This window comes from Triticum urartu, chromosome 6 (assembly GCF_003073215.2).
Source record: "Triticum urartu cultivar G1812 chromosome 6, Tu2.1, whole genome shotgun sequence".
Taxonomy (NCBI): Eukaryota; Viridiplantae; Streptophyta; class Magnoliopsida; order Poales; family Poaceae; genus Triticum; species Triticum urartu.
The window spans coordinates 105,948,443-105,975,956 of record NC_053027.1 but is presented as its reverse complement, the minus strand read 5'-3'; the positions used below and the strand labels follow the sequence as shown (position 1 = coordinate 105,975,956).

Here is a 27,514-nt window from a genome sequence, read left to right as displayed (position 1 = left end):
GGCCCAAGTGGAAGTGCCCTCCCTTCCCTTCCCCTTCCTAGTGGGAGGGGGGCGAATCCTACAGGGAGGGAGTAGGACCCCCCCCCCCCACACACACACACACAAGGTTGGCGCACCAAGAGGGCTCCTTCCCTTTTGGTAGCTGCCCTCTCCCTCCCCTCTAATCTATATATACTAGAGGATTTCCACCCTATGGATACACAAGTATTGGAGCCTCCTCTAGTTGATCTAGTGCACGTTCTAGTTGGTCCTAGTTGACTAATTAGAGCGAGCCCTAGCCATCACTAATCCTCATAATTAGAAGCCCCGTGTGGTTCTAATCTTCTCCCTCTAATTTTCCGGCGACGATTAGCTCTAGACGACGAAGCACTGCCGGATCGTGAAGACCGTATGCTTGCAACCAAGTAGAGAGGACATACTTTCGGTCTTCCGTTTGAGGGATCGTTCGTGGACGATTCACGGGATCATCATCAACGTTCGAGGGACTTCAAATACGATCTACATCAACTCGTTTACTTCCACTGCACTCCCGAAGTCGGTAATGATCGTTGATGACAACCCGTTATGTACCTTCATATTGTTTCTGGGTGATCGTAGGGCGAATTTTTTTGTTTTTTACTATGTTTCCCAACAAGATCTTCAAAACTAAATCGCATGTTAATAAGTTTCCACGAATTTTTTTCCACCAAAAAACTGGGAATAAAGAACTGAACCGAAAAGATCAAACCGAATAAAATGAAACCCAACTGTGTTTTTTTTCTTTTCTTTTTCCTTGAAAGCGCAGCTATGCCTTTTTTTTCTTTTCAAAAAGCACAGTTGTACTTCTCACAAAAGCACAGGCGGCTGCATTTTTTCATTTTCAGAAAGCACGTCCATACATCTCGTGGAACCATAGGCTGTGTTTTTTTTTCTTTTTCGAGAAAGCATAGCTGTGCTTTTCTTTTTTCCGGAAAGCACAAAAAGAAGTGTTTTTCTCATCAAAATGTAGGGAAAATCAAGCAAAAACCAAACCCCCCAAAAAATAAAACAAAAAACACATGCAGAAAGAAAAACAAAATCTCGAGGGTGCATCTTGCGTGCAACACATGGTGGTGGCTGGGCGCACCAAGTGGTGCGCTCCCAGCCCAGGAAAAGTGCCCGCTGGGTTCCCCCGAAGGCATCTCAAAGCAACAGAAGAGCAGCAAACTTGAGAAGTAGCATTTCAGTGTCGCACAAGAAGGGCTCCTTTGATTCAAAGGAATTCTATAAGATTTCTGGAGGATTGAAATCCTTAAGGCCTCTTTTGGTTCATAGAATAGGATTATCGTAGGAATAGGAATTTTGTAGGAAATGAGATGACATGTATCTCAAATCCTATGAGTAGGAATAAGAAACGAGATGTCATTTGGTTGACACCAAAGGAATTTTTCCATTGAGTCTAGGCTCATTTTTATTTTCCTATAAAATGTGGAGATAGGAACCAATCCTATGTAGGAATAAGAATCCATTCCTATGAACCAAAGGGCTCTAAGGAAAAAATTCTATAAGAAATCCTATCCTCTAGAATTCCTATGAAATTCCTCCAAACCAAAGGAGGCCTAAGAATTTTTTCTATGTTGGTCCTTTGATTCATAGGATTGGATCCCATAGGAATTTTTCCTATGGAATCTTTTGTACTACATTTCATAGAAAATCTAACATCCACTCCAACCTCTTTTTACAATTCCTTTACTTTTCCTGTGCCATCAAACACTCCATGCTAATCCTATAGGATTCATGTGTGCATGCCACTCCAACCCTATACTTTTCCTATTCCTACGTTTTGAAAATCCTGCGAATCAAGAGGGCCGAAATGTATGAGATAGTCCATGCCAAAAGGAATTTCAGAGGAAAAATCCTTCTATATAGGAAGTGAGATGCATGCCACCTCACTTCCTATGATTTTCCTATTCCTATGATATTCCTACCCTATAAACCAAAGAAGGCCTCAATGGAAAAAATCCTATCGTATGAATATGAATCAAGTGACATCTCTTTTCCTATAGGAAGTGAGATGCATGCCACCTCACTTTCTATGATTTTTCTATTCCTATGATATTCCTACCCTATAAACCAAAGAAGGCCTTATCATGTGGAGCCACTTGAACGACCAAAAAAAAAGAACAAGATCACAACAGATTACTAGATACATTGATCACTGGATCTTCAATTCTTCAAGTTAGCAGTCAATATGAACATCAAAATCAATATCCAAACTGGAGCTTATGAAATTTACTCTGTAACAAATTAATATTTTGCAATAGTACCATATCAGGCCGAAGAAGAAAACAATTGCAACAAATGAGTGTACAACAACAGCGGAAGAAGAAGAACTAGTATATCTTCTACGGTCATTTGTATTCTTGGAAATTGACATGGCCGGTGGCTTGTGCGTGTTCCACAGCTTCCTGCAACGTTTAAGGGCTTTCAGTATCCCTATAAAATAGGTTTCCCCACAGATTGATAGAAATATTGTGCGGTTAAGGCATTGAGAGTCTCACCTTTTGACCAATGACACCAATTTGGCACACGCCGCAGCGCAATGTAAAGTTTGCGGTGTCTGTGTAGCTCCTCTTCCTACAAATTGCATGCCCAACCAAAGTCAGTAACATTTCTACCAAAATATTATCTTGGTTTATAGTCAGCTGACAGATTACAGCTGCTTTCTGACAATCCCGAGACCAGAAGGGTAAGCTAAAACGACTACTCGTGATCATGCTGACAGATTTAAAAAAGGACGAAAGCTATTTAGCACCACATTAATTACAGAACAGGTCACGAGCATTTATTTTTAATTATTATCAGTGCAAATTTTACATCCTGTTACAACACCTTCCATATGCATTACTCATTAGAATGTTCAGTTCAATTGCTGACCATTGACCATTAGCCACAATCAATGTTTGAAGAGTTAAAAATATAAATGTTACATGCTGAAATAAGCATTATGGTTCGGAACACTTAAGTGATAATAGACAAATACATACCTATGTGCCTCCTTCGCTAAGTTCAGAGCAAGGCCTTCTACTGGACCAATTGAACGGTTCTGGTCAACAACGTAGATGGTCTGATCAAATTCTTCTGGTGCCCCTTCAGCTGGAGACGTCTGAATTTTTGTTGATAAAAACAGATAAAATTAGTTAATACCGCATTGTGTCGTTTTCAATCGTGTGAGTTGCTATCACAAAAACTTACTGCTAAAGCATCGTAATGCAACCCATCATAAATGAGCATTGCCCTCTCATTGTAGTTCTTCCCCTGTATCAGCGGATGTAAAGCTAAGAACTAGCAAAAGATTCTGAACAAACAGAAGTAAACATATAGAGCCACCAACCTGACCATACAGATCACATCGTGTTGTCTGGATGTCATATGCAGCAATTTCACGCCCATAATATTCTGACAGAATTGAAAGTTCTATGGCACCTTTACAACGAAAAAAAAAGGTGAATTAGTGAACTAAGCAGCAGCACACACTGACATCTAATGAAAACCGCCATCAAAGAAAAACTTATATGAAAATTAGTGTTTATGCCTGTAACAGATGTAGAACAGATACACCTCCACTGACCAACTGGAGTGCGTCATGTTACAAGTGGTTGCTTTGCACCACAAGAACAAGAACATATGAAATATGAACTAATACTACTACCTCCATAACTAAATGACTGAACTGCAAAAACATCTTATATTTAGTTACGGGGGTAGTAGTATATTACTAATGGAGGCTTATAGTTTTATGGTAGAGATGCCTAACGAGGAATGCTGAGTTCTTGAGTCATGGCAATTTTCTTAGGATAAGGTCCCGATATTATGTTTTTCTCTTGGGGCAAAGAGGATGTCTAATGCAAATTCTGGGACATGATATGACTGCATCGCTACCAGTCTTCAAACAAAATTGTACATGAGCATTTCAAACTAAGTAGTTTCATCATCGATATTGCTGCACATGAATCATAGCACTGAAACTCACCTCCCCACTTATCAGGGTCCATAATCCAAGCACAATACGCTTCATTTGGTTTCCCAAGAAATGCTTCGTTGTACTTTTCAGGATCACTTGCAACCGCTGCTGCTATGACCTTCAAGCAAACGGGGAATAAAAAGTAGCAAAGTCAGCACTGTAAGTTTAGAAAGGTAAGCAAAAATGAGATGACACGTACAGTCCAACAATTTGTAAATAACAGTTTCTAGCTAAAAGGAACATCATGGTGTACAAAATAATGTTTTATTGCTTCATTTATCTGACCTACGCTAATGTAATCTTCAATCGTGTTAGTTTTTGTTCTCTACAGATAGATTGTACAGGCAGAACACGTCTAGGTTATTTACACACATGATTTGAAGGACAGAATATCGTGGAAGTATTTCAAGGACTTTGATGTTTTGAAGCTGCTGGTATGTGAATGATGCACAATTACTTCCGCATTGGAGGACTGAAGCTTATCATTCTAAAATCGTTTAGGGTACTTGATAAGCATGCTATGCTCTTTCTACTGTACATTAAATGTGTTGTGGTCTCAATTTTCTGTCAAAAACCAGTAGTGTGATGACTTGCAACTGCATTGATTGGAACAGCTTTTCTGGATGAGATGGTCTCATGCCGTTTTGACGACAATACCGAAATATCTTAAGAGTCATATATGAGTTGCTGGATGTTAATTGAACTGATATAAGATAAAATTCTTCTAGAACTTATATAATGACATATTTTGATCAACTGATGCGATAATGTTCAGTTGGCTCTGACAACACAGCAGTTGTGCCAAATTGTCAAACAGACATCAGAATCAATTACCTGTCTGAGCTCAGAAGCCTTATTTTTGTTATGCTCCATCACATAACTGCACCAAGAGAGGTGTTGAGAAGCACAGTCAGCGACGGCATCATCTGCGAAATCGTTTCCTTACTAGTGCAGCATATACAGGTGCAGAATCATACCCGACGGCATTGAAGAGGCAACTGTTGTCCGAAGGGATCACTCTCCTCACAACAACGCCATCCATTTCCACGCAGCCAGGAAACACGTCTGAATCACTGAAACGGTGAACAAAGATTCAGAACTGCGCTCAAATAGGACTGGTACTGCACACATCCCAATCGACATTTTCCACTTGGAATTAGACGTCAGATTGAAAAATAACGGAAAAATAACAGCGAATACATAGTAATACACATTACTACTGGAGACAGTGTGCATTTTCACTTGGAACAGGGAGAAGATGCCCAGGTTGACATCGTGACGTAACAACTAACGACAGCAGGTACCGCGGACGCGTGATCTGCTAATTCGAACCCCGCGTAATGGCGAGGTACCACGCCCGAACGGCACCTCCTACCGGCTCGGCGGCGCTATAACGAGGCAAACGAGACGGTACACCATAACCAGGCAATCCACCCACTCGCCAACTACCACCAAGAAACGGCCAATTCGAACCAATCCCGCACTATCAGGTGGCATGGCAGGCAAGAGGAGTCAAGGGATTCGGGCGCTCGCGAGCTACGGCAAAGGAGAAGCAAGCAGGCGGAATCACGCGCGCGCGCGCACACACACACGCACACAAACCTCGCGAGGAGCGCTGGCGGGAGACGAACATGTACGTACCGGGAGGCAGGGCGAGGGATTCCGCTCAGGCGCGTGGCCGGGCGGCCTTCCGGTGAGGTGGTGGAGGAGGAGGAGGAGGAGGAGTCGGCGGCGGCTGCGTCGGGATCGACGGAGAGCTCTGAATTGGGGGAGGGGTAAGAGAAGAGGAGCGCGGGGGATGGGGATGCAGGTGCAGGGGAGGGAGATGTATGAAAACGGGCGAGGGGCGGAATGGGAAAGAGAAAGAAGGCGACGGGAGGAAGCAAGGAACCTGACTGATCTGGAAGGAGGGAGCGGGAGGCAAGTTGGGCGGATCTGGCACGCCTCTGCTTTCGGTTTTGGCTTTCGCTCCTAGGGCTTGGCTGCGGTGGCCGAGCAGAGCTCCCCGGTCCAGGTGTCCTGCCTGGCTCCAGGCGGCCTACTTTGCCTGAAATGTTATCGGCTGCAAGGCACTTCTTTTTGAGGAGAGAGAGAATCGGGTGCAAGGGACTTGAGAAACTGGCCCACCGGGAGAAAAACGTCATCCTCCAGCCATGCGTTTCGCTAATGGGGGAACTTCGTTTAGGAAGCGTGGCGAGCTTGATTAACCAACCAATTGCCACATGGAGTAGGTACCATACCCGTATCAGGTGACTGCAAAAGCCAGACAACGCTAGACTCTACAGATAGGAGTGACACTCTTTGAGCAAGATTTTTCTTCTTCTTCTTCTTCTTCAGAACAACTTCGAGCTCTCAATACGCGTTTGGTAGGCTGCATACAGCCCAATCAGGCCCGAGCGAGATGAATTTGGGTCGTATGGTTCCGTGCAAGCAGGCCTGACTCGCATCGACACGAAACTTAAAGCAGCCCAGAGCCTGGTTCACTGAAAACGCTTGAATCGGCCGTTTCCAGCGAGCCATGCTAAGTCGGGCGCAAAAGGAAGACGCGGCGTAAAGCGCGGTGCAGGGAGGATCCAGTCGGAGATGGCAAGAGGGGGGAATCGGCGAAGGGGATGGCGCGAAATATACCCTTACCACCCCTTTTACTCGCTCACCCATGGCAAGTCCTCCTCTGTTATTGGCACCGGCGGCGTCGACGAATCAGATATACGGCTGCGACGACGGCATCGTCGATGACGAGAGCAACACTCCCCGACAGCAGCAGCCGCTTCTCCCCTTCTTCTTTGACTCCGTCCGGCCATCCTCGTCTCGGCCATGCCTCCCCCAACCCCGAAGCTGGTGAGCTACCCCTCCCCCTCCCTTCTCTGTTAGGTCGTTCGGTAGGAGCATTTAGGGTCGATTGCACCATTGCTGACCACACCATGAATGTCGCTTAGGTTGTGGATGAACAGACGAAGCTTTTAGTTCAAGCAGCAGCGCTGATAGTTATGGTTCAGGCTTGGATCTTGTTGGTTCATAGGAAAGTTGTTCGTCGGAATGACAAACCTCTCATCTGGTATGGTTCGATGTTAATCCGAAATTAAGAGAGGATAGTGAATCTGAACTGCATCTACGATTGCAACAATACAGAGGCTCTGTGAATGCTTCGAATGAAAATAGCACCTTTCGCCAGGCTTGTCCAGACTTTCAGGAGCAGGGGGGCTACTAGAAGATAGCATCTACACCACTATGGAAGAGCAAGTAGCCATGTTCCTCCATGTTGCTGATCATAACCAGAGGTTCAGGGTTGTACACAACACCTTCGGAAGATCAATGGAGACTAGACCTGGCCCGGCCCGAAAAAGCCCGACCCGGCCCGGCCCGACGCTGCTCCCGGGCCGGGCTCGGGCCTAGATTTTGAGCCCGATGGCCTGGCCGGGCCGGGCCCGGGCCCGTCATTTTTACCGTTATTTGAAGGGGCCCGGCCCGAGGCCCGGCGGGCTTTTGCATGTTCGGGCCGGGCTTGGGCCCAAAAACTAGGCCCGATGGTCGGGCCGGGCCGGGCTCGGGCCCATGTTTTTTGGCTCGGGCTTGGCTAGGCCCGGCCCGAAGCCCGACCCGGTCCGAGGTTTGGCCAGGTATAATGGAGACCATCTCCAGATACTTCAAGCAAGTGTTGTATGCTGTTGGGGAGCTCAGAGGAGAGATGATCAGACCACCAACCGGTCGAACTCCTACCAAGATTCGCACTAGTCTAAAATGATATCCATACTTCAAGATGAGCACTTACAGTATGCAGTTCATGCCTTGATATGTTGTTATTGTTCTGTTGTGGCCATAACAACATCTTGTAATGCCATTCTAGGATTGCATTGGAGCAATGAATGGTACTCATTTTACTGCCAGAGTGCCGAGGTCACAAGCAACATCATATAGAGGAAGGAAGCACGACACAAATCAGAATGTGCGACTTTGATCTGAAGTTCACATATGTATTGGCTTAGCCGTTTACAACCAAACAATATGCTAACTAATTGTTCCTCCCATACATGAAACCTAATGCAGACAACTAAACTACATGCAGATGTTGATTTTTAGCATGTACTCCCTCCGTTCTAAATTACTTGTCATAGAAATGAATGTATCTAAAACTAAAATACATCTAGATACATCTATATCTGTGACAAGTAATTCGGAACGAAGGGAGTATTTACCAAACCAGACCGAACCGAGACAAGTATGTAAGATGCTCTAAAACAAAGATGTGAACCAAACGCATCCTCGGTATTTTGCCAAAGACAGAAAGAGTCTCCAAAAAGGAACATGCCTCCTAGCCAGCCCAAGAGCCACCATTGCACTACTGTTTGAATACAGGAACAGGTCCCATAAAAAAAATACAGGAACAGGATGGACAGAGCCCATTGCTTTTGCCCACCGCCGCCAGAGCAGGCAGCTGATGGCACCTTTATCCGGTTGTTTCTCTATTCCTTGTCCCTACCCCCAACAACTTGCCTGCAGCTTAGTATGCACGCACATGGATATGGCTGATACGAATAAACTGAAGATCTAATCTACATTTCGGCAATGGATATAACACCACCACGCAAGAAAAGGATAACTCAGCATCCATCATTTCGTCAAAATATTTAGTATGTTATGGTGTCCAAGCAAGATGCCCACAAGTCGCCACCGGAGCACAGTAGCAGTAGCATTCAAGTGGGCGGTGCCAGAGTTCACACACACACTAGTTTGACTTGGTCCATATAGATTTTCCGCAGAGTCAAACTTTACAAATTTTGATCAAGTTTAAATAAAAAACTATTTATATCTACAACACCAAATATATACAATACAAAAATACGTCTTGTGATGTATCTAATGATATGTATTTGGTATTCTAGATGTACATTATTTTCTCTATAAATTTGGTCAAAGTTAATAAAGTTTGACTTTTTAAAATATTTATATGCACTACATTATGAAACGGAGGGAGTACCTTCCTCCTGGTTTAAAAGGCCCACGCATATACCTAGATCAACGATTTGAGCAATGTTTATATATCACAAAAATATACCGTTAGCGACTTCACATGTGACATTTTTCTAATGATATAACTTTGGTAATATACAATTTGTATTACACTGGCCGAATTGCCGATCTAGGGATGCGTGTGGGTTTAAACCGGAAAGGAGGGAGTAACATGCTCACGGGCCTCTGATGGCATACTTCTCCAGCTCAGTTCAGGAACATGAATTCTTTTACCGGAAGGACAAGTTCTGGGCGTCCTTGTGTTGTTAACGAAGAAGCTCGAAGTTACACCACACGCATGAGCCCTGGCCCTGGCCACACATTTCGATCCCCAGCCAGGCGATTTGTAAGGCAGTTTAAGTACAATGCATTTGACTGGTTCAGCCTCAGGCTTTCTCCGTGAAAATGCTGCAAGAAGGCATCACGCCTGGGTGTATGAGTGCATGGTGTGTATTTGTTCGGATGGAAACGGTGAATAAGATGGTATACTTTGTCTTATCTCCTAAATGATAAGGGGGAGTTGGTGAGGGGAAGAAGTTTGCGTATGAAGTTTAGTGTTTCTGTGCGCGCTATGGAAAGCTAATCTGCGAAATATGCTGCCGAGAGACCTCATCTCCTGTTAGATAAAGCAAACAGAAGTTCAGTCAGTCAATGTGCTTATGATTCCACAGGTATAATATGCTCGCTACTTAATACTCAATAGTAAAAGCCACAACAATTTCAACACAGTAACAAAATGGGTGACACGCTGGAATCTCGGAGGGAGTACTTTTTTTTGACATAATACGCTGATATCTACTCCCTCCGTTCCTAAATATTTGTCTTTCTAGAAATTTCAACAAGTGACTACATACGAAGCAAAATGAGTGAATCCACACTCTAAAATATGTCTATATACATCCGTATGTGGTAGTCCATTTAAAATCTCTAAAAAGACAAATATTTAGGAACGGGGGGAGTACTTCATAAGCTGCCTTGTCGTAAAAGTAATTGATGAGACTTTCTTACCAGTTCGCATGAAAATCAGCCATTTTGCCAGTCAAGGTTAACAGTGACAACAAAGTGGATTTCTCTCTAAAAGCTGCATTTGAGAAGAATACAAAAACGAAAGATCAGCTAACCAAGATTCGAAAATCAATAATGACTGGCATGATAATAAAAAATTCTCATGGGAATCTAAAGCAGAGAATATGAAATATTTGATAGACTAAATAATATTAACTCTAAAGTACAAGTGGAAACATGTGAAAATCAAACCCCACATGAGGACATAATATTTAGTGGAATATAGGATTTACAAGGTCCTACTAGCCCTAACTGATGCTCATCAAGAAAGGAGAGTATGCACATAAGTCAAGTTTTGGAGCACAAGAATGTATGTCTTGCTACATAACAGAAGTATAGGCAAATGTGTCATTCAAACTTACTCTGTCAAAAAAACGATATTGTCATTCTTATTGCCTATACAGATATTGATCTCTATCCAGCAATCAACATGCTCAAAATCTAGTTTCTAGAAGAGTAGTGGCATGTACTCCCTCCATCCCAAAAATAAGTGTCTAAACTTGAAACAAGCAACGTTTGATAAGATTACTATGCATTTATGCGACGACTTCCTAATCCATACAATGACAAGAGCAACTCAATTGAAAATGGGTACACTCACCTCCAAATCACAAACTCATGAAAGGAACTTCTGATGCCACCGAACTCTGACCAGGTGGCTTTCTGGGTATGGTACCATTTCTTATCTTCCTTCTAATGGAATCAACTTCATGCCATAAGTTCTGGTTAGCGTAGATGTTGGACAGAAGCACACCAGCACCTCCTTTATAGGAGCAAACAGAATCAATCTTCTGGAGAACTAGTTCCCCAATCTCCAGTTCATTATTGACACTGCATGCACTCAGCAATGCTCCAAGAATTGCCAAGTTTGGCTCAAAAGGCATGCTATCAATAAGCTCATAAGCACGTGAAAGAAGTCCTGCCCTGCTGAAAAGATCCACCATGCAACCATAGTGCTTAATATCTGGGATGACCTTGTACTCACTCGCCATGGAATTGAAGATTGATATCCCCTCATCCACCAGTCCAGCATGGCTACAAGCAGACAGAACCACGATGAAGGTGGTTGAGTCCGGCAGTACTCCCACCTCGCGCATGCTTAAAAACAAAGCAACCGCTTCTTTGCCATGTCCATGAGAAGCCAACCCTGAAATCATCGTTGTCCATGAAAGTAGGTCCTTCTCATGCATGAAATCAAACAGAGCACGAGCTGACTCTATGCTACCACACTTTCCATACATATCCATCAGTGCATTCGTCAGAATCAAATCGCCTCGCAACCCCACCTTCTCCACATAGCCGTGCAGCCCCTTAGCATACTCCAGGGAGCCAAGACTGGCATACGCAGAAGCAACCGACACCAACGTTGCTACATTAGGCCTTGTAACCTCCTCACCGCCTCTCATCTCCTTAAAGACCTCAGCAGCTCGAAGGTGCATTCCAGAGTCCACATAACCAGAGACCATGCCGGTCCATGCAACCACATCCCTCGCCTGCATTTCATCGAACACCCTGCCGGCGGAAACAGTCAAGCCACACCCAAAGTACATGTTCATCAGCGCCGTCTGCGTGAAGATGTGGGAGCTGTAACCAAGACGGACGCTCTTCCCGTGCAGGGACTGTCCCAGTGCCATGTCACTGCCGGAACAGGCATGGATCAAGAAGGGGAGGGTGTAGTTATCCGTGGGAACGCCCCGGCGGCGCATTTGTTCGAACAGGCGGAGGGTGAGGCCTGGAGGCGACGCGCGTATGAGCGAGTTGAAGGAGAAGGGCGAGAGGGAAGAGGCTGGAAGGTGGGAGAGGAGGAGGAGGGAGAATGTGAGGGAGAGGCGCGAGGAGGCGAGGATGAAGCGGGAGGCGACGAAGGGGTTGCCGGCGAGGCCGGAAACGAGGCAGTGGGAGAGGACGGGTAGGAGGGCGCAGAGGGACACCGGGGGAAGGAGGAGCGGGAGAAGGCGGCGGTGGCGTCGGAAGAGGGCGTTCGCCGCCGCCCATGCCGGAAGGGGAGGAGAAGACGACGGCGGGGCCATGTAAACGAGAGTCCGGAAGGCATATCCTTTTTTACGTAATGTTGAGGGGAAAGCGTATATGCACACAAGAGAAAAAAATAGTACCATCCTGCTATCCCACCTTCCTCCTACTACTCGCCCTTCTCCTTCAACAGTTTAACTCACCGAGGTTATCACAAAGCGGTTCCAACTTTTCTCTCACCGACCGTTCTGCACAGGCGATCGTGAGGCGATCTTCTCTGCCTCCTTCCTTCGCCTGTGTGGTTGCGGGTCCTCGGCCCCTTCGGCTACCGCTCCTGCGGCCCGAGGGGCCGGGGACCCCCTCCCCCCCCCTCCCCGACGACTTCGCTTCGACGACAAGATAGGATAAACTTAGTTTTTCTCAGAGGTGTTGCATTTGTGGTGGAATCAAAGCCACGCGCGGAATAAGATGGCTCTACTTCTTTCCCACCCTGGTGATGCCTCGATCAGCAACGCCCGGAAGCAGGTAGCCTTTGTCTCGTCGGATTTTTGGTTTTGACGATGTTAGGTTGTGGTGGATGGTGCTTGGCGTCTTCTTGGACGACATCGTCGGCTGGTCCAGAGTATGCGAGTGTCTTGGAGTGTGGTGTGTGAATGGCGGCTTGCAGCGGCGCTCTTCTTCTCCGATCACGTTGGATGAAGACGACGTCATCAAGATCTGGCAGACTTGGGGATGATCCCCGACCGACATGCCACAAAGACTCGCTTCCCTCGTCACCGACGGACCGTTTAATCGATTCCCAATGCAGTGTGGTCTGCAATGAAATTCTTCCATATCTGGATGTGGAGGCTACTGTAGGGGAACGTAGTAATTTCAAAAAAATTCCTACGTACACGCAAGATCTATCATGGTGATGCATAGCAACGAGAGGGGAAAAGTGTTGTCCACGTACCCTCGTAGACCGTAAGCGGAGGCGTTATGACAACGCGATTGATGTAGTCGTGCGTCTTCACGATCCGACTGATCCTAGTACCGAAAGTACGGCACCTCCGCGATCCGCACACGTTCGGCTCGGTGACGTCCTACGAACTCTCGATCCAGCTGAGTGTCAAGGAAGAGCTTCGTCAGCACGACGGCGTGATAACGGTGATGATGAAGCTACCGGCGCAGGGCTTCGCCTAAGCACTACGACGATATGACTGAGGTGGATTATGATGGAGGGGGGACACCGCACACGGCTGAAAACAATCAACTTGTGTGTTCTAGGGTGCCCCATGCCCTCGTATATAAAGGAGCAAGGGGGAGGCCGGCCGACCCTAGGGCGCGCCAAGGAGGGGAGGTGTCCTCCTCCTAGTAGGAGTAGGACTCCCCTTTTCCTAGTCCAACTAGGAGGGGAAGGGGAAGGAAGGAAGGGAGAGGAAGAGGAGAAGGAAAGGGGGGGCGCGCCCCCCTCCCTTGTCCAATTCGGACACCCTATAGGGAGGGGGCGTGGCTGCCCCTTGTGGGTTGCCTCCCCTCTTCCCTATGGCCCATGAAGGCCAAACTTCCCCGGGGGGGGGGAGGGTTCCGGTAACCCTCCGGCACTCTGGTTTCCTCCGAAATCATCCGGAACACTTTCGGTGTCCGAATATAGCCGTCCAATATATCAATCTTTATGTCTCGACCATTTTGAGACTCCTCGCCATGTCCGTGATCATATCCGGAACTCCGAACTACCTTCGGTACATCAAAACACATAAACTCATAATACCGATCGTCACCGAACGTTAAGCGTGCAGACCCTACGAGTTCAAGAACTATGTAGACATGACCGAGACACGTCTCTGGTCAATAACCAATAGCGGAACCTGGATGTTCATATTGGCTCCCACATATTCTACGAAGATCTTTATCGGTCAAACCGCATAACGATATACGTTGTTCCCTTTGTCATCGGTATGTTACTTACCCGAGATTCGATCATCGGTATCTCAATACCTAGTTCAAACTCGTTACTGGCAAGTCTATTTACTCGTTACGTAATGCATCATCCCGTAACTAGCTCATTAGTCACATTGCTTGCAAGGCTTATAGTGATGTGCATTACCGAGAGGGCCTAGAGATACCTCTCCGATACTCGGAGTGACAAATCCTAATCTCGATCTATGCCAACTCAACAAACACCATCGGAGACACCTGTAGAGCATCTTTATAGTCACCCAGTTACGTTGTGACGTTTGATAGCACACTAAGTATTCCTCCGGTATTCGGGAGTGCATGATCTCATAGTCATAGGAACATGTATAAGTTATGGAGAAAGCAATAGCAGTAAACTAAACGATCATCGTGCTAAGCTAACGGGTGGATCAAGTCAATCACATCATTCTCTAATGATGTGATCCCGTTAATCAAATGACAACTCATGTATATGGTTAGGAAACATAACCATCATTTATTCAACAAGCTAGTCAAGTAGAGGCATACTAGTGACACCCTGTTTGTCTATGTATTCACACATGTACTAAGCTTCCGGTTAATACAAGTCTAGCATGAATAATAAATATTTATCATGATATAAGAAAATATAAATAACAACTTTATTATTGCCTTTAGGGTATATTTCCTTCAGCTACTTGTGTTTTTCTCTGACAGCACCATGGTGATAGCGGTGATCAACATCGGGTGATGATTAGGTTGGGCATATGGATCTCCTAAACTTGTATTTTTTTTTTGAAGTCCTTTGTGCAAATCTCTAGGACACTAGGCACTCTGTTTGTCTCATGGCGTGACCACATATGTACTAATTATAATTTGTTTGTTTAATGGACAATGTGGTAATTCCTCAGCAACAAAAACTCACCCAGGTTGTGCTGCATTTTTTGGATGGGCAATGGGAATTGGATTGGCCAAGATCAATTCTAGTACATCTTGGGAATTAGACTGTACAGGTACTTCGCGAATCACTGTCTGAATCTTGCAATATTCTAAGCGTCGTTGTGCTGGCTTGTCGGGGATCATGGAGATTCACAGGGATTTGGGGGAGGCGGAGAGGGAGAGGAAAAGGCAAGACCGCAGGAGAAGAAAGTGACTAGCTCATGTGAAGACTGAAGAGTGGGACTTTGGCATTTTTGTTTTCGGGAAGGAGCAGTGCTATGTGGACGACAAATATTTGGACGTTCTGTCGACGATGATTACATCCAGCGGCGGAATCTTGTCCAAAGCCGAACAACAGCCGCTGGATTCTTTAGTCGTGCACAAATCGTCTAGAGTTTGTCGTGCATGGAGCAGTTCCGCTTGGGAAGAGGTGATGCGTGAGAACAGGATATGGACACCAAAACCAAAAGGTTTTCTGATGCCCCATGCTTCATCGGGAATAGAATAATCTTCTATGCTTACATACATGATTTATTTGCCTTACATACACGAGTTTTCTGCAATGCTATATCAATGGACCGGGCATATATACAAATGTAAAGATCACTCCACACAATATCTAGTAGAAGTGTGAGGGAAAAAAATCTGACCACAGGGGAGACATGGCCCCAGCTCGCCCCCGGCCAGCTCTGTCTCTGCTTCAACTCACTCATCTTTCGCCTCAAACTCTTGCACCCATGTTTGTTTGACCAAATATGGTCGCCTAGTGTTTTTATAAACACATTCACCTTTTTGATTGGTGTTTTTTGACAAAAAGACTGTAAGGGAACCCCCTACAGTATAATTGGTGCAACCCAAATTGCAAGTATCATGCCTTGAATTTGGGTGGGTGGGAAGGCATCAACCCCTTTCCATCACTAGGCTATGCCTTAGTCTGCAAGGATGTGCCTTCTTGATTGGTGTTTATTCTGATAACGTGCAAGGATGTGCCATGTGTCCTCTTGATTTTATTGCGGGAGAAGGAAAAATGTTATCAAAAATATAAAATAGTGATAATATTAATTACAATTATAAGTTATCATGTTTTTACAACCTCGTAAATAAAGCGTTTTCAAGGCAATTTTATCATTAGAAGCCTTTATGATAGCATCCGCCTACCCTATCAATTGTTAGGTACTCTCCCACCTTCCCGCCTCTTCGATATCGTTCCATTCAATCCACACATGAGGCATTCTTTTGGACTCATACATCCTTTGTCCATGCATATTTTGACATCACGAACAATGACAATGTTATTTTACAGTTATCAAGCATCAAGTTTTTTGGAGTCACATATAAATTGTTTTCAAGGCAATTTTATCATCAAAAAACAATATGATTTCGTTTTGATGAGTGCCCCCCCCCCCCCCCCCCCCCCTCTATCTGGTTAGCATCCAACTTCTCTTTTAAAGTTTGATGAGCATCCAACTTCTCTTTTAGAGTTTGATGAGCATCCAACCGTGACAAACCTAAACATAATGAACACTTCATAAGTCATGTGAACATATTGATAGTGTATCATTATTATGATGTATGTACACATAGTTGCCATAATAGACCTAAGGCTCAATCAAATTATTATTCACCATCAAGTGAAACACTAACTCTAATTAACATTTCGACATAAACTTGATTAAAATCATTGAACGTAAAGTAAGCCACCTCAGTAATCTATGCAAAGAAGTTGCACGTTGTCCCATAAACCCCTTCCATTTCGTAGAAGGCTCCATGGCCATGGCCAACGCCTTGATCGGTTTGGTTGTAGCCATAGCCCGTGCCAAGGTTATTGTAGCCATAGCCCGTGCCAAGGTTATTGTAGCCGTAGCCATGATTGAAAGGCAGAGATAGAGGTGGCGGCGGTGGCGGCATCGTCGGTGTAAGCGCATAGCTGACGTTACCGCCCATCAACGTCATCGTCGTGTCTACGGAGACGTCATTGCCGCCGCCGCCAGGGCCGTCACCAGTGAACGGGCCGGAGCCGCCGAGGTAGTGGAAGAGGCTGCTGGCGTCGCTGCCCGTCAGCCTCATCGTCGTCGCATCCATGGCCACCTCTTGGCTGCGGGTGCCGTCGGCGGGGAAGGTGCCGGAGCCATGGTAGTCCAGGAGGTTATTGCTGTAGCCGCCGCCCGTCAGCTTCATCGTGCTGTCCATGGCCATCTCTTCATGACCGCCGGCGGACGGGTCACCCGTGTACGACGAGCCGGGGCCGAGGTAGCCGAGGAGGCCGGCGGGGCCGGCCGTGCACTGCTGCATCATGGCGTCCTGGGCGAAGATCTCGTGCGCGCGCATCGCGGCCTCCGCCTGGACCCTCTCGAGCGCGGCGAGCGCGGCCTCGAGCTCCGGCAGCTCCCAGTGACGCATGTCGCCGTCGATCCAGACGCCGGCGGCGCGCACCTCCGCCTGAAGCTCCTTGCCCCTGCGCGCCTCCGCGTCGCGGGCCTTGATCAGCTCCTCCTCCTGGCGGAGGAGCTCGCTCAGATCCGTCTGCTGGCTCGCCGCCACCGCCTCGGCCTCCACGTCGCCGGAGTACGAGAGGAGGAAGCGGTCGAGAACGGCGTCGACGGAGGTATGGCCGTAGGTGTAGGGCTTGCCGGCGGGGGAGAAGACGATGAGCGCCACCTGCGCGCCGCAGAGCACGGAGAGCTCGAAGGCCTTCTTGACGAGGCCCTTGCGGCGCTTGGAGAAGCAGACCTGCAGCCGGTTCGCGTCCTCGATGCGCTCCATCGGGATCTTCTTGCGCCCCTGCGTCAGCTTCTTCATCCCCCCTTCGTCCCCGCCGCCCCTCTCCGCCGCCCTGACCATTCTCCACGACGCACGCCGGAGCGATCGGTCGATGGCGAGGGCGCGTTCGCGTGTATGGAGGGAGGCAGAGCCGTCGGTCTACGTGGCACGTGCAATGCAGAGGACGCCCCCACGTATATATAGGAGGTAGGAGGCCAGGGAAAGAAAGGAATGATTTTCACCAGAAAGGAAGGATCCCGACGACATTGTGATTGATTGACCGAGGCACAGATCGTGAGTTTTTCTGACTGATCTGTCAATCAGTAGAGAATGCTGGGTTGGATGATCAGGTTGTCGCGGCGGAGTTTCCATGTTCACGTCGAGAAATCGAATTCCTGGCCAACGGTCGGTCGCCTCGCCGGCGACACTGCGACCGGGGCCGTCGGAGCGGGACCGGATTGCACGGTGCTTCCTCTCGTGGCGGGTAGGTGTAGCATCAGACGTCTCGTGCGCATGCAAACCGAATGCGATGGACACGTACGTGGTAGCAAACCGACGAGTGTACCGGTACCACTTAACGTGCAAAGTACGTTGCACGCGTCTCGCCGTTGGATGCGCTCGGTTTCCCGGTGAGAACAAGCACGCGATCCGGTCAGGGTGGACGGGCTAGAGACCTTGAGTACTACGAGCTAGGCGACTGGTTTGGTTTGGATCTGAATCACCGTTCATAGCTTGACCATGCAGAGAATTAATACAACAGTTTTGCTAAAAACCCACCACTGTTGGATCTTGATAGGAAATGCCTGTTTTGTATTATACTCCCTACGAAATTATATAAAAAGTGTTGATTTCGTCTTAAGAGCATCTCCAACGGCCACGCTACGCGCCGCGCGCAAAAAACTACTTTGCCGCGCGCCCTTCGTCTGGTTTTGCGCGGCCGGCAGCGCTGACCTCAACAGCCGCGCTAAAATACAGCACGCGCGCCGCTCCAGCAGCGCGTAAAAAATGCAGCGCATGCGACTCGCGGGGGCATTGCATATGTTGTATTTTGGACATAAAATGAATTTAAAACCTTCAAAATGCAATGAACATGACATATAAATTCCACACAAACAAGTTAATGAATAAAAGTTCATGCCCACAAGTTTAAAATCATGCCCACAAGTTCATCCAACCAAGTTCAAAATGCAAACCAAGTTCATGACACAAACGAAAGACACATCAAGCCTCGTCCTCGTCTTCGTCCTCATCTTCGGAAGACGATTCTTCCTCCTCCGAAGATGATTCTTCCTCCTCCTCCTCATCGCGCACCGCATCACGTGAAGCTCCTACGGTGTTGGCAAGATCTTCAACGGCATCTTCATGGAAATGTGTGTGAGGAGGCACACCGGAAGACATTACGCCCATCGCGGCCGGAGGTGCACCCATGCCTTCCATGAGAGAAGCAAAACTCATGCCTCCCATGGCGGCCATAGCGTCGAGGGGGGTGCTCCAAAGCCACCCATGCCTCCCATGGTCTCCATGGTAGCTCCAAAGCCACCCATGGCACCTAAGACACCCACCGTACCTCCGAAGCCACCCATGCCTCCCATGGCGCCAAAGCCACCGCCCCCATGGCGCCAAGGCCACCGCCACCCATTGCGTGAATCATGGCTCTTTTTTGGATCAAGACTTCTTCACGGGCAAGATTGACATACTCCTTTTGCACCTCATTGAGGATAGATGTGTCCAAGAAGAACAAGTGCTTCTCCCATTCCAACAATCTAGTTCGCTCCTCATTGCTCACCTTCCTCTCCTCCAAAGCCACCTTCCTCTCCTCAGCCGCCACCCTCCTCTCCTCGGCCGCCAACCTCCTCTCCTCGGCCGCGACATCTTGGTTCCTTGCCATTTTCCTCACCTCGTTGGCTTCTTTTCTTGCCTTCACAATAGCTTTCATAGCATTTTTGAGCCCATCATCTCCTTTCCTCTTCTTCTTTTCTTTTGCGTCTTTCTTGCACCCATCCGGTCGTTTTGGCTTCGAGTATGAAACCAAGTTGGGTGTGGGGCTTCTCTTGCCGTCACTTGACGCATCATCCTCCTCCTCATCATCATCATTCAACTCAATTGTTCGCTTGCGTTTGTTGCTCAAAGGCAAACCATCCAAATCATCATGCTTCTTCCATTTCTCATCGTCCTTCAACACTTCATAGCAATGAGGCAAGGTAAATATCCTTCCTTTCTTGATCTTCCCCTTCTTGGTTCTCTTCTCCTCTCCTTTGAACAAGTTTTGTGCAATGTTGTACTACACGAAAACAAAGCAAGTTAGCACTTCGAACACCACCAACAAGTATGATGAACATGTATGTAATGCCACTTACTCTATCGTCCTCATTTGTGCCACTTGGGTTCAACTTGTCAACCGCCTTTTGTGCGGCCGCCCACCTTTGACAATCCGAGTTGATTGTCGACCACCGGGACTGAAGTAATCTCTCGGAGCGGTCAATTCCACTGACGTTGCGAACGTCAAAGTGTTCTTTCATCCGCCCCCAATAAGCATCTCTACTTTGATCACCTCCAACGGATGGATCCCTCGACACTTGCAACCAAGTATTGCATAGTAAGATGTCATCGGTGTTGGTGTAATTGCCCGCTCTTCCTTTCGGCGCGTTGACAATGCCCTCACCATCCTCGTCCACCTCGAACTCATGCTCTTCGAAATGCATGTCATTGGTTTGAGACCAATGCGAATTGTTGGAGCCAACACCCATAGTTGACATGTATGCATCATCGTTGACACTACAAAATATATAGAACAATGCAAATAAGCTATCTATATGGATGCATTCAAAAATAACAAGAAAAGAAAAGTTGGAAAAAAAATTCTACCTTTGGGGCATATCGTTGAACACGTTGTGCGCGTCGGCCGCCGGCTCAACGAGTGAGCTCGCCGGTGCTTCGGTAGCCGCCGCGCCCGTCACACATGTCGGTGTCAAAACCAGCGGATCTCGGGTAGGGGGTCCCGAACTGTGCGTCTAAGGCGGATGGTAACAGGAGGCGGGGGACACAATGTTTACCCAGGTTCGGGCCCTCTCGATGGAGGTAATACCCTACTTCCCGCTTGATTGATCTTGATGATATGAGTATTACAAGAGTTGATCTACCACGAGATCGTAGAGGCTAAACCCTAGAAGCTAGCCTATGATTATGATTGTTCTCGTCTTACATACTAAACCCTCCGGTTTATATAGACACCGGAGGGGGCTAGGGTTACACAGAGTCGGTTATAAGGGAGGAGATCTACACATCCGAATTGCCAAGCTTGCCTTCCACTCAAAGAAGAGTCCCACCCGGACACGGGACGAAGTCTTCAATCTTGTATCTTCATAGCCCAACAATCCGGCCAAAGGATATAGTCTGGCTGTCCGGGGACCCCCTAATCTAGGACTCCCTCAGTAGCCCCTGAACCAGACTTCAATGACAACGAGTCCGGTGCGCAGATTGTCTTCGGCATTGCAAGGCGGGTTCTTCCTCCGAATACTCCATAGAAGATTTCGAACACAAGGATCGTGTCCGGCTCTGCAAAACAAATTCCACATACCACCGTAGAGAGTACAATATCCCCCAAATCTAATCTGCTGAGAAATTTCATAGCGTGACATCACGCCATGGCCCGGTCATTATTCGAACCGGTTTTCTCAACCAGCTACTGCACATATTGCGAGGCGGTTTTCTTGGCACGTCTTGTCAAAGCAGAGATCATGTCCCCTTATCACGGGATTCTCATCAATACGGGTGTGGGTAACCCAACCGCGCCATCAATCACGGCGCTTGGGGAATAAGCGAGTTTACCAGGAAAGTGGGGAGGCGTAGAATCCCTACTGCCTTTATAAGGGGATAAGGACTCCCTTTCGCACCCACACTTTCTTCTTCCCAATCCATTCCCCTTCGCTCGAGCTCCAGCGCCCGAGCGTTCATCTTCTCCGCCCACAAAGGCCTTCCGAAAATGTCCGGATCCGGAGCAGGAGGCAAGTGGATGGCCTCTACCGTCCAGGAGAAGGATATCAAAAAGCTTCGGGAGGCCGGGTATCTGGCCAAAAAAATCAGCCACCATCTCCCGATGGCGAGACAGATCATTCCTACTCTGGAACCCCAAGAGAGGGTTGTATTCCTCCCTCATTTTTTCCGCGGGCTAGGGTTTCCCCTCCACCCGTTCGTTCGCGGCATCATGTATTATTACGGGATCGATTTTCATGATCTATCCCCCAATTTCTTCCTCAACATCTCGACATTGATCGTCGTGTGCGAGGCTTTTCTCCGCATCTCGCCACACTTCGGCTTATGGCTGAAGATCTTTAATGTGAAGCCCAAGGTGGTGAGCGGCGAGCACGCCAAGTGCGGGGGCGCTATGGTCAGCAAGATGCCGAACGTCACATGGCCAACAGGTACTTTTAATGATTCCTCAAAGAGTGGCAACAGCAGTGGTTTTACATCACTAAGCCGCGCGGCACGGAATGGGCCGCTGCTCCAGGGTTCCGATCCGGAGCCCCTCTGCGACTTACGTCCTGGCCGAAGAAGGGCCTGAACTGGTCTTCGTCCGACGAACTGTCGGTGCTCCAGATGCGCGTTAAAGATATGGAAGACAAGAACATCGAACTTGTCAATGTAGTCCAGGTGATGTTAGTTCACCGGGTCCTGCCTTGTCAACACCGGACTTGCAATCTATGGGAATTCGATCCGGCCAAGCACCATACCCTGCGAGAGATCTTTGGCTCCTCGCACAAAGACATCTGGAAGGTGCTTTTCAAGTCCCGCAAATCATGGCCGGACTCGGCCGAGGACCGCGGGTACCAAATGTCCCGCCCTGCAAGCTCGGTAAGTTTTTATGTGTTTTATCCGCATAACCCAAGGGAAATGCTTAATGTGTTCTCCTCAACTCCCATAGGGCTGGACGAAGAAGGCAGGGCGGATCCACTGTCCGGCCCCATTGCTCGAAGAACCGGCCGGCCCACTTCTGACGAAGATGCTGGTCCCGGCGTCGTACAAGGCGCCGAAGAAGAAGGCCGAGAAGGAGGCCAAAAATACCCAGGGCGGCCTTCGTCGCCGCGGCACTTCAGACACAATATCTGAAGGCTCCAACGTCTGTTCTGCCTCCGAAGAGGACGAGGAGGAGGAGGAAGACGAATCCCCAGCGGGGGGAAGAAAGAAGAGGGCGGCCTCCATACACTTGGAGGCCGAGTCGCCTAAAAGGGGAAAAGCTCCTCTTCCAAAAGAGTCCACTACCGTCGCCGACAGCAACCCGACATGGGATCCCAGGGCCCAGCCCCCGGTAAACTCGTGAGTATAAAATCCGAACACGTTTATGCGTCCAGACTCATCATGGCATAATATTTTAACTTGAGCTATATTTTTTGTAGTCCGGCGAGGTCCCGCACCAAACAATCCACATCAGAGGATTTGCTTATCTCGGATGCTATGGAGAGCGGGACGCTCCCGAAGGCCCCTTCCCCCAAATATGTGAATAACACCGAGGCTTCATCCCAGAAGGACCCCGGCCAAGGAGGGGGGAAGAGATCGTGAAAGCGGTGCCTGGAAGTCAAACTTCGGGGGCCGGAGACATGGGGGAGAAGATTCCCATGGGAGTCGACGACGCAAGCCATCTTGAATTTGGCTCCCCACCGGACGCAATTCCAGAGACCAATACGGCTCCAGAATCAAGCAGGCGGCCTCCCTCGGCTGGAGGGGGCGTGCCTGTTCCACCGGCAATCTCTGTCCAACCAGAGGTGCCGGATGTTTTGTTGGCGGCGCTGAAGAGCGCCTCTGTCATCGATGAACACCGTGCCCTGATGGGTGCGGTGATTAAGGAGATTCAGTGTGCTGAGAGTGGACTGAATGAAGCCTGTATCAGCCTTATAAGAGGCATTGAGGTATGTTTTATGAGGTTTCGAAGAGTGCCATAGTATGGATAGTAGCCCCTGATACACTGTTTGGTGCAAGAAAGGACCAGACAGAGGATCAATTTTATGTTCGCAGGAAGACTCACTTGATGACATCTATCTCTCTTCTTTCATAAGCAGGTGTCTGCAGCGGCTGCTGCCTCTCATACTGCAGAGGTCTCCGGACTGAATCAAAGTCTGGAGCGGGCCAAAGAAGAACTTGGCCAGTTGAAAAGGCAGTTGGAAGATAAACAAGGTATGCGCAAGCCCTGTTCGCATTCAGTGGGAACAAATTTCTAGTATGATAAAATATGTTTCATTATTTGCGCCAGGGGCGATGACCGAAGTCGAGGCTCTGAGGAAGGTTGTTGCCGAGGCCGAGGAAAAGGCAGCCGCAGAGCAGGCTCTTCGTGAGAAGCACGAGGCCAGGGTTATTGAAGCTGAGCAGGAGCTTCAAGAGTCCATGAAGAAATGCGAGACCTTGGAGCAGAGTTTAAGGAGAAAGAATCCGAACTCGCCAGGGCTCATCAGGCCACGCACGATGCCCAGGGGGAAACCCAAGGTGCCTTGCAGGAGATCCAAGAGGCGAGGACGATCACGGCGGGTAAGGCTTTTTTCCATGTAAAGCAAGTATTGGAGGAGAAAATCATGTTTCTAATTTTGAGTTCGGATTCCTCTAGGGGTATTTGCGGAACTGCCCCGCAACATATCGGATGTCGCCCAATTCTACCGAGCCTAAGAAGGGAACACTGCGGATAAGCTCTTCTGGTTGCAGTATCTGGCACCGAATTATCCGGTGCCTTTTGCCGACCAACTGAAACAGCTGATCGAACTGCATAGGGCGACCGAACTAGCCATGAAGGATTTGATTATCCGTCTATGGCCCACCGAGACGATTTCAAGCAGCTACTTCAGGCTCGTGAAGCGGCTTGTGAGTGCCTGCCCTCGACTTGACATCATCAAGTGGTCGGTCTGTATAGAGGGTGCGCGAATGGCCTTCGCCCGTGCAAAGGTGCACTGGGGGAAGATGGATGCTGAAAAGCTGATGACCGAGGGACCGCCAGAGGGGAAGGAGCACCGCAAGCCCGAATTATATTATGAAAGTGTCCTGAAAGGATCCTGCCTTGCGGCGGAGCAATGCACCAAGGACATTATATTTCCATGAATACAATCATGTTGTCCTTTGTAATGTTGAACAAGGTCATTTCTATTATTTATTGCCTGTTATATAAAAGTTTATCCTCCTGCGCGGCCGTTTTATATATTAATCCTAAGAGTTGGCCAGTCGTCGGCTTCTGCCCCCACGTAGGAAGTACGGGGGTGTTCGGGATAAACCTGATCACTCTTTGTCCCAGTTTTGGGTCCTTCGAAGGAGGTGTTCAGCACAACGAACTAGGCAATCGGACTATATGGCTTTATCACTCTCACTTAGCCATAGGAGCTTTAGAAAAGGAAGGTAGGCGCAGCCCTTGGTGCTCGGAAGACCGCACGAGGGGCTATATAAGCACCTGATCGGAAGAAAAGCCGATCCATCGCACACTGCATTGGTTATGGCATTATGCGGGAGGAATCCTTAAAGATTTTACAACCTCTCGAATAGCTGACCAGCTCTCGTCGTATCATGACAGTCAGTTTTCGGCTTTCTCTACTAAGGTGGTCGTCCGGAAGAACCGGGACACAATCGCAGTAGTTCTCCCTGTGCCGCCTTAGCCGATATAGCGGAACGTAAGGCAGCAAAACATGGGAGCCGGGCAAACCCAACATTTGACCCAAGACATGATTCAGAGCTGATGCATATAATGCTATAAGTTCGGGGTGCCGAACTTCCATGAAGCTGTGTGCGGATCCGGAGTATAGTCGGATGGTCATCGCGGGGAATATCTAAGGATTCCCTTGTGTGTTCGAGCTGATTCCATATCGCCAGTCTTGGTCTGCGCAAAGTTGAACCTGCAAACAAAATGTAAGAAATGCTTGTATGCCGCAGAGCGGTTGAGCCGTGGTATGTGGCATGTCCTGGCCTTCGCTGGAGTTTTTAATGGAACTCTGGACGAGCCGGGCTATCCTGCCGCGAAGTAGTTCGAAGTCCTTTGGCGGTGTCCGGGAGTCGGGACATCGACTCTGAAGGAAATATGCCCTAGAGGCAATGATAAAGTTATTATTTATTTCCTTATATCATGATAAATGTTTATTATTCATGCTAGAATTGTATTAACTGGAAACATAATACATGTGTGAATACATAGACAAACAGAGTGTCACTAGTATGCCTCTACTTGACTAGCTCGTTAATCAAAGATGGTTATGTTTCCTAACCATAGACATGAGTTGTCATTTGATTAACGGGGTCACATCATTAGGAGAATGATGTGATTGACATGACCCATTCCGTTAGCTTAGCACTTGATCGTTCAGTTTGTTGCTATTGCTTTCTTCATGACTTATACATGTTCCTATGACTATGAGATTATGCAACTCCCGCTTACTGGAAGAACACTTTGTGTGCCACCAAACGTCACAACGTAACTGGGTGATTATAAAGGTGCTCTACAGGTGTCTCCGAAGGTACTTGTTGGATTGGCGTATTTTGAGATTAGGATTTGTCACTCCAATTGTCGGAGAGGAATCTCTGGGCCCACTCGGTAATGTACATCACTATAAGCCTTGCAAGCATTGCGACTAATGAGTTAGTTGTGGGATGATGTATTACGGAACGAGTAAAGAGACTTGTCGGTAACGAGATTGAACTAGGTATTGAGATACCGACGATCAAATCTCGGGCAAGTAACATACCGATGACAAAGGGAACAACGTATGTTGTTATGCAGTCTGACCGATAAAGATCTTCGTAGAATATGTGGGAGCCAATATGAGCATCCAGGTTCCGCTATTGGTTATTGACCGGAGACATGTCTCGTTCATGTCTACATTATTCTCGAACCCGTAGGGTCCGCACGCTTAAGGTTTCGATGGCAGTTATATTATGAGTTTATGAGTTTTGATGTACCGAAGGAGTTCGGAGTCCCGGATGAGATCGGGGACATGACGAGGAGTCTTGAAATGGTCGAGACGTAAAGATTGATATATTGGACGACTATATTCGGACATCGGAAAGGTTCCGAGTGATTCGGGTATTTTTCGGAGTACCGGAAAGTTACGGGAATTCGCCAGGGAGTATATGGGCCTTATTGGGCCATACGGGAATAGAGGAGAGAGGTCAAAAGGAAGGAGGCGTGCGCCCCCCTCTGGTCCGAATTGGACAAGGGGTGCAGCCCACTTTTCCTTGTTCCTCTCCCCCTCTTTCCTTCTCTCCTACTCCAACAAGGGAAGGAGGAGTCCTACTCCCGGTGGGAGTAGGACTCCCCCCTTGGCGCGCCCTCCTCCTAGGCCGGCCACCTCTCCCCTTGCTCCTTTATATATAGGGGCAGGGGGACACCTCTAGACACACAAGTTGATCAGTTGATCTCTCCCAGCCATGTGCGGTGCCCCCCTCCACCATATTCCACCTCGGTCATATCGTAGCGGTGCTTAGGCGAAGCTCTGCGTCGGTAGCAACATCATCACCGTCACCACGCCGTCGTGCTGATGGAACTCTCCCGTGAAGCTCTGCTGGATCGGAGTTCGCAGGACGTCATCGAGCTGAACGTGTGCTGAACTCGGAGGTGCCGTGCGTTCGGTACTTGGATCGGTCGGATCGTGAAGACGTACGACTACATCAACCGCGTTGTGCTAACGCTTCCGCTTTCGGTCTACGCGGGTACATGGACAACACTCTCTCCTCTCGTTGCTATGCATCACCATGATCTTGCGTGTGCGTAGGAATTTTTTTGAAATTACTATGTTCCCCAATAGTGGCATCCGAGCCTAGGTTTTATGCGTTGATGTTGTGCACGAGTAGAACACAAGTGAGTTGTGGGCGATATAAGTCATACTGCTTACCAGCATGTCATACTTTGGTTCGGCGGTA

General features: G+C 48.0%; 3 protein-coding genes across 5 annotated transcripts; all 3 read right to left on the bottom strand.

Annotated features, from left to right (window-relative positions):
• Positions 1-2,222: 2,222 nt before the first annotated feature.
• On the bottom strand, positions 2,223-6,002 carry LOC125516046 (OVARIAN TUMOR DOMAIN-containing deubiquitinating enzyme 2). Of its 2 annotated transcripts, none has more exons than XM_048681533.1 (9): positions 5,874-6,002; positions 4,960-5,055; positions 4,817-4,862; positions 3,992-4,100; positions 3,353-3,444; positions 3,214-3,276; positions 3,006-3,124; positions 2,520-2,595; positions 2,223-2,426 (listed from the first exon to the last, which is right to left on the bottom strand). In XM_048681533.1, the coding sequence occupies exons 2-9, from the start codon at positions 5,022-5,024 to the stop codon at positions 2,370-2,372; spliced, it is 627 nt and encodes a 208-aa protein (XP_048537490.1). In that variant the 5' UTR covers positions 5,025-5,055; positions 5,874-6,002; the 3' UTR covers positions 2,223-2,369. The 2 variants fall into 2 exon arrangements, with proteins under 2 accessions (XP_048537490.1, XP_048537489.1); XM_048681532.1 differs by lacking the exon at positions 5,874-6,002 and adding an exon at positions 5,624-5,855.
• A 3,348-nt stretch (positions 6,003-9,350) lies between these two features.
• LOC125516290 (pentatricopeptide repeat-containing protein At5g56310-like) lies at positions 9,351-12,150 on the bottom strand. 2 transcript variants are annotated; one of them, XM_048681773.1, is made up of 4 exons: positions 10,656-12,150; positions 9,998-10,070; positions 9,479-9,605; positions 9,351-9,397 (listed from the first exon to the last, which is right to left on the bottom strand). In XM_048681773.1, exon 1 carries the CDS (start codon positions 12,082-12,084, stop codon positions 10,663-10,665), a length of 1,422 nt encoding a protein of 473 aa, XP_048537730.1. In that variant the 5' UTR covers positions 12,085-12,150; the 3' UTR covers positions 9,351-9,397; positions 9,479-9,605; positions 9,998-10,070; positions 10,656-10,662. The 2 variants fall into 2 exon arrangements, with proteins under 2 accessions (XP_048537730.1, XP_048537728.1); XM_048681771.1 differs by having other exon boundaries at positions 9,351-9,605.
• A 4,438-nt stretch (positions 12,151-16,588) lies between these two features.
• LOC125516640 (MADS-box transcription factor 16-like) lies at positions 16,589-17,684 on the bottom strand. The gene has a single exon (XM_048682006.1). It carries the CDS (start codon positions 17,675-17,677, stop codon positions 16,589-16,591), a length of 1,089 nt encoding a protein of 362 aa, XP_048537963.1. The 5' UTR covers positions 17,678-17,684.
• Between the last annotated feature and the right edge of the window lie 9,830 nt (positions 17,685-27,514).